At 33.9% G+C, this 13,697-nt stretch overlaps 1 protein-coding gene across 1 annotated transcript in view; it reads left to right on the top strand.

Moving 5' to 3' along the window:
* The window catches only part of HIBADH (3-hydroxyisobutyrate dehydrogenase), a 108,340-nt gene that overhangs the window by 25,283 nt on the left and 69,360 nt on the right, over positions 1-13,697 (top strand). The window contains exon 4 of the mRNA XM_027539402.1: positions 1,379-1,500. Coding sequence (XP_027395203.1) covers positions 1,379-1,500 — 122 coding nt within the window. The remainder of the gene's footprint in view (positions 1-1,378; positions 1,501-13,697) is intronic.

Genomic DNA, 13,697 nt, shown 5'->3' with positions numbered 1-13,697 from the left:
TAATTTTCCAATCATAGTTATGATTAAATGTCTTGCGGGTTAGTTTATCTGTAGTAAAAACTTTGGGAAGGTTAGCCATAGCCCTTTAAAAAAACTATAATTTAGGTCTGAGTTTCCAAGCTAGTGACAATAGCATAGATAATATACTGTAAGGGAACTCGACAGGTGTATAGTCTGTATTTAGAGTGCAAACAAAACTATTACTTTAAAGTGAAAGCGAAGGTCACTCGACCCCATGGACTATATATTCATGGAATTCTCCAGGCCAGAAACTGGAGTGGGTAGCCTTTCCCTTCTCCAGGGGATCCATCCACCCCAGGTCTCCTGCGTTGCAGGAGGATTCTTTACTAGCTGAGCCACAGGGAAGCCCTTTACTTTAAGAACGCCGTTTAAATATTGATGTAAAATATGATAATGAAAAGACTGCTTCCCCCTTTTACCAGTGTATATATATAAATTTACCATAAAGAACAAGAAGACTCTTTGAGATTTCTAGGTCCATTCCTATATTTTCCTTAGTATCTGTTTGATATTTTATTTTATCTTTACAAAATTACAATTATTAAAGAATATGCCATTCTAAAGCAAATGGCTAAATTTTAATTGCTTATATTTTTTCTACCTAGTGGAAATAAAATGGATATGTGAAATTTGCAATATGGCTTGTTAAAGACAAGTAAATTACTTTTTAAAGAGACCCAGCTATTTTACAAACAAAAATTTAAATCTTACCAAATAGCCCCTTTAAAGTTAATAGGTGATTTAAATTGCTTACATCTTAGCTAACCTACATTATTATGGTTAATGTGTATTTCACGTGAAACCAGAATTTATACCATGCAGTTTATTAGGTTACTTTGGTTTGTTTGAAATAGTTTGAGTTTACTTTGAACTGTAATTGATCTGAAAATGAATTTGAGATTTTGAACCAATTCTAATAACGAGCTTTTAAAAAATATAATTTATTTCTGGCCGCTCTGGGTCTTTGTAACTGTGCAGGCTTTTCTCTAGCTGCAGCAAGTCTAGTTGTGGTGTGCAGGCTTCTCAACGTGATGGCTTCTCTTGTTGCAGAGCACAGACTCAGTAGTTGTGGCACATGGGCTTAGCTGCTCTGCAGCATATGGGATCCTCCCTGATCAGGGATCTAACCCATGTGTCCTGCAATGGCAGGCCGATGCTTTACCACTGAGCCACCAGGGAAGTCCCTAACAATGTTTCTAATATTTACACCAGAGACTTCCTTGATATCTGGCAGCTTTTAGCAGATTCTGATTCTGTAAGTAGTTGCATGAAAGACTTATTAAGAGTTGTAAACTATATTTTTAAAACTATAAAACTGTACTTTTAAAAAAAACAATGTTTCTGTTTGTTTACTTAGAAAAGTGAAGAAAGGCTCACTATTAATAGATTCCAGTACTATTGATCCTATGGTTTCAAAAGAACTGGCCAAAGAAGTTGAAAAAATGGGAGCAGTTTTCATGGATGCCCCTGTTTCTGGTGGTAAGTCGTAGCTAAAATAGATGCACACCTATTCTGTTTGTCAGAAGTAACAATTACGATTTTTTGGTACCCAGGATAATCCAGTTATTTTTAGAGTTATTGCAGATTCTGTTTCCTCATTACAAATAAAAACAAACCAAAACTGACTTATGTTGTTTAGCCCTCTCAAAATACAATGCTTGTTCTAAACTCAGATAAAAGGATGTTACAGCTTTGAAGAGCTGTGAATTTTTGATCCAGAATCCTGTGGGTAGGGCTGGATCAATTGCTAGAAAATTTTAACTTTTCAGAACAGATTCAAGAAATAATTAGCCTTAATAATCTTATAACTATTAAAGAAACTGAAGAAGTAGCAAAAAAGAGAAAATTACTTCATGAGGAAAATACTAGGCCCAAGTGATTTTACCAAATGTTAACCAAAATTTCAAGGAGCATACCATCTCAATTTTATATGAACTTTCCCAGACAATGAGAAAAGAGGAAATGCTTCCTAAATCATTCGGTAAAATGTGTATAACTCTGATAATTAAACCAGTTAGAAACATTATGAGAGAGATAAACTATAGGTCTACATCAGTCATGAATATAGAAGTAAAAACTTTATAAAGTACATTAACAAATGAAATACAACCGTGTATGAATGAGATCAGACACTGCAACCAGGTTCAGTTTATCTCATGTATGTATAGATAACTTAATATTAGAAAATTTATAAATAAATTTTACCACAATCTCAATCAGAGGACAGGGAGCTAATAAAATTCTAAAAGCTTAATATTATATAAAATACTAATATGGGTATCTAGGTATTTTGGAATGGCAAGATTATGATTTTCTATAATTTACAAATTTTTCAGAGTTACTGTGTAATCAAATATATATGCACATACACATACATATGTGCATACATATATACACATACATATGTAATTATAGCGATATGGCAGTAGACAATGAAATAGCAATTTTATTCCTATTAAACATGATTATTGGCTTTGGAATTAAAAAATAATGAAATGTAATAATTTAAATCAGTTTCTTTTTCATAAAGAACCTAGTGAGCTTGTAAAGGAATCTTATATCCCAAACCCTTTTGAGTATAGAAAGTGAAAGTCACTCAGTCATATCCGACTCTTTGTGACCCCATGGTCTATACAGTCCATGGAATTCTCTAGACCAGAATATGGAGTGGGTAGCCTTTCCCTTTTCCAAGGGATCTTCCCAACCTAGGGAGCAAACCCAGGTCTCCTGCATTGCAGGCGGGTTCTTTACCAGCTGAGCCACAAGGGAATCCCAAGAATACTGGAGTGGGTAGCTTGTCCCTTCTCCAGTGGATCTTCCCAACCCAGGAATCCAGCTGGGGTCTCCCGCATTACAGACAGATTCTTTACCAATGAGCTATCAGGGAAGCCCTTTTAGTATAGGTGGAGGTATAAGTAATTTTTAGCCCCTATAATTGTTATATTGAATCATCTAAGTAGAATTTTAGGTGTAAAGATTTATAATGTGGTATGGATCTTTGATTACAAAATACTAATAAGCAATTTTAAGCTTGGTATTGGAATTTATTTATAGAATAGATTCAGTAAATGAACAATTCTTTGTTCTTTGAGTGGTTCTGTAATTTAATTTGAAAATTGATATGGTACATATTAGTTGATTGATCTTTTGCTTCAAGAGTATAGCCTGAAATGATCATTTGATAATGAAAAATACAATAAATTAAATAACATTTAATAACATTAAATATTATTTTAACATTTAAAATAGTCTTCTTTGTGATAAAACTTTGAGATTACTCCTCATCCTTATCAAGTTATTTTTATCACAGTTTTTTGGTTTTAGAGTATAAAAATGCTAATTTGTAAAAGTTTATTCACTTCAGTCTGATCTGTATTACAGATTGAAAATTTTGTGTAGAGACGGTTTGTGATAATTTGTTGCTTGACACATCATCATTATGAGTTTGGCTAACATATAATAGAAACTTATGTTTGTCTTCTCATTGTTATTATTTTTATATTTTTAATATGGGTTAAAAATGCCTGCACTTTCTCAGTTAAAATAGAGGGAACTTTCTGTAAGTTAGAGTTAGCAGGTTTAAAAATCATTGCATTTTAACTAAATAAAATTTAGGAACAGGGACTTGGGAAAAGTCTGGGTTAGGTACCCAAATGGGCTTACAGTTTTACAGAGGTTCTATGTTTGTCAGTTTTAAAACATGTATTATTTGAGGTAATTGTAATAAAATCTTAAAAAAAATTCCCCCATTTTTATCCTCCTCCCCCCACTCTTCATTTGTTTCTTATCTTAGACTTAAAAAATGCATTTTTGTGTAATTATATAGAGGTGTTACCTACAAATACAGTAGTATTCTGAAAATTAAAATGGGAATACATTGTATTCCTATTCTGTGGTTAGCATTTTAAAGAGAACCTTTTTTAAAACCCAGATGAAGAATTTGAAGTTGTACAGATTTTTAAGACAGTGATTTCTTCAGTCTAGCCCCTTCTGCTTTCTGCTAGCTTTTATTCAATTTTGTTTCATGTAACTTTAAAAAAAAATAAAAAGCAAATGATGCTTAAACTGTTCTACTTATCATCCTGAAACCATTGTGAATAACTGTTATATGCTTGTACAGTTATCGCTTTGTACCCTAGATACTACTTTATAAAATATTTTGACATGCCTCAACCGATTTTGGTGCTTCCTTTTTTAACTTCCCCAGCCAGGAATCGAACCCTTTCAGTGAAAGCACAGAGTCTTTAACCACTGGACCAGTAGGGAAATCCTGGTGCTTCCTTTTGAAGCTATGAAACATGCCTTTATCAAAGCCCATATTACATTATATTTATAGGTGTTGATTCTCTTCTTCCTGTAAAGCTTAATCCTTTTGAGTGCAGGGAGTAACTTTTCCCCCAAATTTTTATTAAATGTGAATTTATATACAAAATATTTATAAAATTATAAAGGTGCAAACTATAAGTGCACATCAGGCCCATGTGTTCCCCCTTCCAGTTTAAGAAATAAAGCCTTACTATTACCTTTGAAATTCTTACGTGTTTCTCCTACTCTTTGTCCTATCTGGGGTGGGTATTAATACTTAATTTGACCTTTCTGGATATTTAAAAAGAGGGTAACACCAGATCTGATTCATACACCTGATTCTAGGCTAGTGAAGGATTTTAAGTTCTGGAACTGGAACACTTATGTTAAAGATCACCTGGAAACCTTGTAGATGATTCCCAGATCCGAGGAGAATCATTGGAATTTGGAATTAGATACGACTGTTCTTAGTAAATACTCTTTAAGCAAGGAAGAAAGGAAATTGGTTAGTTCATATAATTCTACCACCTTTAGTTTCATTTTCTGGAACTTAAACGTGAAGGTCTTCATTTTTTTCTTCAGTGGAATGTCTTATACTTAAATTATTGTATTTATATAATTCTTACAGTGTTATATACTGTTTTCTGATCATATATTCTAATATTCTCTTTTATGCTGATGGGACCTTGATTGCAAGGGACATGCTTCATTCTTCCTTTCATGCAATAAACATTTATTGAGTACTTGCTATGTACTAGGTATGTTCTAGGTACTAGAGAGAGCTTTGAAGATACTCAACATCTTTTGTCTTATGGAGCTTATTATTTGATCGGAATAGAGAGGATAAACAAACAAGAATAATTTCAGTAATAAGCACGATAAAGGAAAAAATAGAGTAAACCGTTAAGGCGACAGACCAAGGGGAGGGCCCTTTTACATCGAGTGGACAGGGAACCTTCTCTGGGCAAGTGACATTTAAGCAGAGATCTGAACACACAGGTCCGGGGTAGACTGTTCTCAGTGGAGAGAGGTACTCTATAAGGTAAGAGGTACTCTGTACTTGTTCTGAGGCATGAACAAACTTGGTATGCTTGTGGAACGTTTGTCTTTGTATTGCTAGGACTTAGCAGGTAGTTTCACTCGGAGTTAGTTAAACTGGATCACCTGTATATTGATTCCCTATATGTCTAATACCATGCCTTTGTTTAACAGTTTGTTTATTACAGTAAAGCTAACCAGGATCTCTGTCTGTTAGCCATGACACTGGCCTCATAAGTATGATGCCCTAATCTGTTTATCTGTCTTGTGTAAATCACATCTTTATGAAAGTTGTAATCCTTTAATGTGAAGTGTTGTTTAGTGACACCATTTTGGACACATGCATTTTTTTTTTGGTGGGGGGTGTGGTCTGCTACCACAGAGTTAGTTCCAGTTTGACCAGCTCTCTTGTATAATGAATGCTAGATATAAAACAAATTAAAAACTATTCTTTGTAATTGATATCTAAATACTGTTCTTTCTGTGCCAAGGGCATAATTATAGCATTTAACTGTGCTTGAATAATTGAAGAATAAGGTCACTGATTACATAGTATGTCTGTAGGTTTGCACAGAAACCTTGAGTTGAAGTGACTCTGAAATGGCTCTTGTAGATAGCCCAAGGCTTTCTGTGCTGGCCAGCCTCATTGATTTGCTAAATTGTATTGCCCTGGTTAGGATTAATGTCAGAATTAAATAATTGAACTTGTGTGTATGTGTTTGTGTAACAGTTCCCGACCAGGAAACCAGATTTTATACTCTACTTGGCTGGGTTAAATTTTAGTAATTTGTTTGAGGTATTCTTAGAATATGGAATAGTAAGCACAAGACCTATTAAGGAGTTTCTCTTAGAGTGCTAGACTTGCTCGCTTAATTCTTCAATGAAAGTCTCACATAGACTCCATTATTGTTTTTAAAATCAAATGTGCACGTCTTGGCCTTTACCGCTCACTGAATTGGATACCTACTGTTTTTCCACTCGACCTGTATCTAATTTAGGGTAAAGGGAGCACAAAAACAAAATTTATTTATGTTTTGGCACCTAACACCACACCATTATGGTTAAGGGTCTCTTGGCATTTCCATTAAAACATTTTCTTAGAGAGGTTTATAGCTTGGCAATTTTACTTTGCTTTGGGCTGAAACATTGCTATTTCTGTCCAAAAGCAAATTCTTTTACCAAATTTCATATAACTTAATTTACCGTGGTTTGTAATGTGTGTGTTGGGGGAAAGAGCTATCATAGGAGGTCTTTGGTGCTCTCATAAGCTATTTGATTACACAGTAGTATTTTGTACGGTATTCATTGTTGAATTTTAGTCTTACCTCAGTAATATTGTTTTTAATGTTTTGAAATAAGTTGGTTTAACATGATTCAGATAATTCATTTTCATGGGTTCTTTCCTTTAAAGAATTGTATTATTGTGATGATTTTTAGTTCTTTTAAAATGATCAGTTTCTATTTTTTATTATAAAACTTAGAAGTACTTTGTGGCATTGACTTCTGTATCAGAGACTTGGATTATTTTATCTTAAAAGGCTAAAGTAAGCCTCTCCTTGGTCTGATTCAATGGTATTTAAAACTTTAGTAGTAACTCAAATAATTAAATTTTTCTTTAACTTGATTTAATGGATAAGTCTATTTCTTTAGAAGTGACGTAAGATTCATCAGTACCAGTATACCCAGAAATGAGTTAATTTTGTTATCCATCTGCATTTACCCATAATTTTACTTATCACCCTGTATCCATTAAGTATCCCTTCTGTCTCTGGAGAGTACATTTTGCCTGGGATTTTCTCCAGTTCGCACAAAGTGGTTCAGAGATGTTTGGTAAATAAATTCCAAGGATTTCTTTGAAATTAGTCCCAAAGAAGAGGTGCCCATAAAAGCTTCTTTTTACATTCTTTGGCATGTCTGAAACTCCCTTACAACAGTTGTTGTGGAGAGTCCCTATATAAGGTGTTAATGAGTTCTTAACATGTTTAGAGAAGACTGCTGACTCACTGCCCAAGATAACATGGTTGAGGCAGCATTAATAATTTGTCTCCTAAGAAAATAGTGGAGGAATGGGATAGAGAATGCAGGGTGATCACTTCATTCAGTGTTCGTATTATTACTATCAGTTATTGTTGGTAATAATTATTATTGCTAACAAAAACCTAGTTTATTTTTAAGAATTTACTCGCTTGCAGTTTGCAATTCCCTCATCTCCAAATCTGCAGGCCAGATTTTAACTGCATCTCAATTTGCAGTCAAGTAACTATTACCAGAGTTGCTCTTGCCAGGCTCTACCCTGTGGTGGAGGGACACTGTGTTCTCTTCACATGGTTCTGTTGGAAAGCGCATGGATAAGGCAGGGGTCCTGCCTCAAGTAATCCTGGGGTATTTTTAATGTCCTTTAATTGCCATTCAGGATGTAAGTCAGACCAGACACATTTGGGTCTGGTCACATAGTTTAGAACTGCTTAGCAGTATTTATATACAGGTGAAATAGATTTGGTAAATAAATCTAAGTCTATTAATTGTATATAATTTATTTTTCATTAACATCTATTGATTCCTTAGCAGCATGAAATTAATTCCAGTACCCCTGATGTATTATATGTCTTTATTTTGTTTTGCTTGTGATCCCTGGATAGCTATTGGCGGGAGGTGAGAGGAGGCAATGGAATTAAGAATTTGACAAGGGCTTTGTCATCACAAACTGTTACCAGATTTATTTGCAGTTTTATAGTTGTCTGATTTTCTTAAAGTTTGATAATATCAGCTGATGAAAAGTATATTACATAGAATTTAATACCTTCTCTGTATATATTTGTCATACAATTCTATTTTATTTTACATTCTTTGGGATATTTTAATTGTGAAAAATTTAAATTTACATGCACATTTCTTGGAGGCCATCCTCCCAACATGGCCAGTGAAGGTTTGATAACCAACTCACCATCTGTCTTCTGCGTCAAGTAATTTAAATTGACCTGAAGGTAGAGAGTTTTTGTTGTTATTTTGTATTTAGCTCAGGTTATATCCAGCAAGGGAGAGGTATGGACTCTATTCTAAAAAGAGTATTAAGAATTTTAAGATTTGCACCTGACATCTTTTTTATAAGTTAAGTTGTTGCCTGTTAGTTGTGGTCTTCAGAATGTTTATCCATTGCAGTCTCTAAGACAGCATTGTTCTTATGGAGTTGTGAAACACAATATGAGGCCAGGCATACAAGTGGTTTTATCATTACTTATGTTTCTTTTCCACTAATTCTTATGTGTGAGGGTAATACTCGTTCTCAAGTGGCCAACATTTTAATGTACTATGTACATATAGTAAAAGTAGAAAAATAATCTTGGCAGACGGCTGAAATAGTTAATTTGCTTTTCTAGCCAAGATAGGTTTATAAAACTTTCTGAAAATTAAGAAATGAGAGAATTTTTCTTTGCATTAGTGCCACATTAACCCTTTACCTTAGGCTATAAAAATTTTCTTGCAGCGTTTTTTTCATTAGATAAGCAGCTAGAGGAAGAAGGATAGTTGATTTATTGTAATTGTGAAGTATCTGCACTCACTCAGATAGTTGAATTATTTTGACATAAAATCCTGAGTAGAGATGAGATTTTTCTTCAAAAGTAAATGATAATTTTGAGTATAGTTCTGGCTTTGAGATCTGTAATCTTTAGTAGCAAACATTTAAAAACAGCGTTTAGAAATTTTTGGTGGTATCTTATGGGCTTTAGTTGGGCTGTACTTTTGTATTCTTACTAGTACTCGTATAAAATCAACAACTTTTCATGATCGAGCATTTACATCTTAAATCTTACACCCTGCTCTGTTGGGAAATAGATCCGACAACACTGAGTATTTTGAAGTTAATAGAAATAGCCTACTTTTATACAGGAAAGTTGCTTTTTATGTAATACTCAAGGGCTGGTGGACAAGAGTGAGAGTGAGGGTAGAGGGAGGCTAGGTGGGCACATGTCGGGGATTGAGAACGCTGACATTGTCCTTCTCCGTTTTAGCTGGTAGTTTGGAATAAAACTGCAGAATTAAATTTTTTGGAATCGTTACTACCCCAAGTGGGAATGTAAACTATATTGAACACAATTTATGTAGCCTGTTAAGAAGTCAACTGAACACTAGTTAATTAGTTTACATTATTACATCACTTCTAGTAGAGACTCAAACTGGTACCGAGTAAGAGGAGCTCTATCAGGTGAGCTGACTGCTGCCCATATGGGGCTTTAAGATAATGATGAGTTTAAATTTCCTCTTAGAGCTAAGTGAGAATAAAACTGGAGGCAATAAATACTCTGGGCCAAAGCCATTAAATGAAAAAGCTGGGAATTCTCCAGCTCTTGACTTAAATTGTTTGTTTATCAGCTGGCGCCTAGTCTGGAGTCAAGAGCTGGAGATTTCTATCTGTGACAGAACTTTGAAACTCTTGCAGGACACTTTCATTTCAACTTAAGGTAACTTGAGTTTATAGCTTTGGCTTTAAAGATTACTAATGATTTACTCATTTCCTTACCATTTAACCAGAGTGGACTTTTTCCCAGGAAGGGATCTGTGTTTATTTAGGGCCTTTGTCTGCGGAGGGATTAAAAGGCAGCCCACCAGCATTGTGAACTTGATGGTAATAAAAGGTCACCAAAACACACCATAAAAACATTCTTACCATGGAATTAATTATACAGTGTAATTTTACAAAGCAGTTCGGTTACTCCATCCCTACACCCCCAATTCTTAAGTATTTCATCTTTTAAAAATTAGAGCTTTGGTACAGTTTTAGGTTTTTGAAAAAAGAAAAAATGTTTGGCTTCCTTTATGATATTTAAACACTAAGGATGTTGTCACATGCAGTTAATTGCTTAAAATTTTTAATGTTTTAAAATAAAAATTAGTTGTCATTATTAAACGGCAGGATGAATAACTTGTTTAGGAGGAAGGTAGAGGAGTCTGAAGGGGTGGTTGGTGTTTTCATAGAACAGCTCAGTTTCTAAAAATCTAAGCTTCGTTAAAAAAATTTTTTTTCTGTACCACCAGGTGGCATTATATCCAAACCTGCTTGTGATAAAGGGAGGATTTTAAAATACATGCTTTTTGTTCAGGAGAGGTCATACTACTTTCTCTAGATTTCGTTTTTGAAGTTAGCTTAAAAATACATCTAATAGCAAGGTTGATTAAATGTCACTCTCCAAAGAACTGAAAAGATTTCTGAACTGCAAGTATTTGCGTTTAGGTAGTTAATACTGAAATGAAAGTAAATTAAAACGTTGAGACATTCGCAGAGGATTACCTTTTTTTTTTTTTTTTTAAATAAAATGAACATTTAACAGTTGGATATTTTTTTGGTTTTGTTTTACTTGTCTAAATCCTGGAGAGAGGATCCTGCCTATAAAACCCTCACAAATGTTGCAAAAATCCGCTCATTCCTACAATGTGGCAAATCAGTGCCCTCCTCCCCTCAACACCCACCTTATAAAAGCGGTGTCAGCAGGTTTCACTGTATGGGAATTTTTAAAAAGAGGGAAGGACCTCTGAAACGTGCAAGTTGGTCCTTTTCACAGGCCTAACTATGAGATTCATTAGGCAGTTCACGTCTTAAAAGCTGTTTTTGGGAAAGTAAATTCTTGCAGTTTCCTGTACTGATTTTGAGGGAGTCTTTATAGTCTTTTGAGTCAGCCCATTTTAAGAAAGTGATAATGTAAAAGCAGGGGAAAAAAAGGCTCATTTTAAATTTTAATAAAATAGATTCTTTCATTAAAATATATTAATGTTCTATTTTTATGAACCCATATATGTTAATAAACTCTTCAGAAAAAAATTGTATGATACAAGTATTCAGGTGCCACAATATTTTGTCAGAATAAATAAGGTTCAGTGTACATTCTATTGATTTTTATCCTTTTAAAAAATGTGTTCACTGTACAGAGAGATGTTTAATTCTTAGCTTTGATTATTTATTAAAATGCTTTATGAAATGTTACTCAATTTATATTCTCACCTCTTCCTCTGTGGCTTCTTAGTGTGTACAGCCTGATTAAGAAATGTGTATGTTTTCAAATTAAGTGTTTGACCTCCCACTTTGATGTTCCTGCTTTTATATATACACACAGAAACACAACACAACCCTCTCCTTCCCTATATTTTGAATAACTTGATTGTAATGTGCGTTGTACTAAAACTAAATACATACAAACAAACCTTCAGTATTATCATGAAAACTTTGTTTTAAAAATAAGGAAAATTTCATATTTGAAACTTGACAAAAGGTGTGCATGACACTTAACACTGAATATTTTACTTTTAAACTTGATACAACAGTTTGCTTCTTGGCTTTGTTGTATGCTGATATTTCTACTTATTTAACATCAAAAAGCTGTAGTGGTTTTTCTTTATAGATTGTGCCTGTGTTCTGGAATTGCCTCCTGCTGTCCATGAATTGCTTCTTGTTTTTTTTTGTTAGAATTTCTCACCAGGGTTTTTGTGAGCTAAGTAGCCAACATTAAGCGGGGGCAGGGAGAAGAATTTGATACAGTAGGCTGGATTAGTAAAAATTATACTATTTATAATTATAATTGAGTCAGCCTTCTGGCTCAGTATATCAGTTTTACGTAATAAGAATAAGCACATGCAAATCTCCTGTAATAATATGCATATGTAATTACCTACAATGACTTTTTTAATTTATTTCTAAAATATTAAATGACTTATTTTGCTGAAATTCTAGAAATCTACTTTTTCACTAGAAAAATGATAGAAAAAAAATCCTTACTCTTAGGGTGTGTGTAATTTAGTAATGAAGCATTAAGATTTTGGCTTCTTTCATTTCAGTTGGAAATAGTATTGGTGTAAGTGAGTGTTGCCATGGGAACCCCCACATAGATATAAAAGGCAAGACTGTCTAACTGGAGGAGGAGGGGCGATGTTCTCGAATACCACTGGCTTAAATGATCTATTTTATGTATATGTTGGGGGTCTAGAGGGAGCTAGGATGAGAAGGGAAGAAAAAGTAGTGTAGAAAGTAGACGTTAAAGTTAAAATCGTGTACTCGTACTTTTGGAGTCTCATAGATGGAAGTGTTTTAAAATTTAAATGGATGAAATGTGATTCCTGATTATTTGTATCATTTGCATATGTTGGGGAGTGTCTGCATAGCTTATTTTTAAATTGTATTGATGGAACATGTTTAACTTATTTGATTTTAGATAAAATATTTAATTCTGCGAAATTTTCTTGGTTGGAAACTGAGGATTTCAATCTCTGAGATGACTTTAATTATAAATTTTATTAAAGAGTTTAAAATACTTAATTTTTTTCAGATATCTGAAAAAAAAAGTTTTTTTAACTGTAACTTTGCTGATAAGCAGACAGTTAATGTGGGCTTTCAAAGGAAAACTGACTTTTAGACTTCATAGTATTTTTAATATTAGATTTTTTTAAATTAAAGAAGTTTTTGCTTTTCTATAAATATGGGTCAAGGAAGCAATGATTTACTGTATTTACATGTATAATATTGTATGGTTTTCTAAAATAAAGAATGAAAATAGCAAAAGCAAGCATCAAATCCTTTTATATCCTCAGGAGCACATATAGCTGCTGACAAATAGGTTTAGAGAACAGCCAGTTTTACTGTTATGTAACGGTTTTTGTTTTTTGCATATTTATGCTACAAAAACCAGTGAAATTGTGCCAAACAGGAGTTAGTGTGGTAAAATGCAACATTATTATTGCAATTTTAACACTATGGATTCTGGTTGTCATATATCCGTGTAAAAAAAAGAAAAGACATTAACCTGACAAAAACTGTTTAAGCTTACCTTTTTAGTCTTTCCAGAGAAAAAGTAAAGCTGCCAAGGTCATAAAACATCCGGAAGTTTTTAAATTAAAAAGAGTAATTTAAATTTTTTTAAAAGGGAGGGGGGAAACAGGAGGAGCGGGGGAGACCGCATACTGCTCCCCAGGCCCAGCCGAATCTGATGTAAATCAAGCAGCAGTGGAAGTGTATTGTTTCCAACTCCACACAAACAATGCTGGCATCTCCTGGGGGTGGGCGGGTGTTGGAATAGAGAGGGGTGTTGAGAAGTGAAATGGAATGCAAAGAGTTTAGTCGTCAGTGGATTCTGTGGCTTAGAAAACTACGGGGTTGAGAGTAAAGAAGGAGAAAGTATGTTGGCATATACAATTAATGAAGCGAAACCTTCAAGGGGTGTGAAACAGTTCATAACTGTGAGAGAAGGCTTAGTTGTCAGTACTCTTCTCTTTTTTTTTTAAAGAGATTGCATGAGGCCCTTAAACTGTAAAATGTTCAGCAACCAAGATACATTACGTTCACTTTTAGG

Source organism: Bos indicus x Bos taurus, chromosome 4 (assembly GCF_003369695.1).
Source record: "Bos indicus x Bos taurus breed Angus x Brahman F1 hybrid chromosome 4, Bos_hybrid_MaternalHap_v2.0, whole genome shotgun sequence".
NCBI classification, from domain to species: Eukaryota; Metazoa; Chordata; class Mammalia; order Artiodactyla; family Bovidae; genus Bos; species Bos indicus x Bos taurus.
The sequence above is the reverse complement of the archived record's forward strand: the minus strand, read 5'-3'. Positions and strand labels throughout refer to the sequence as shown.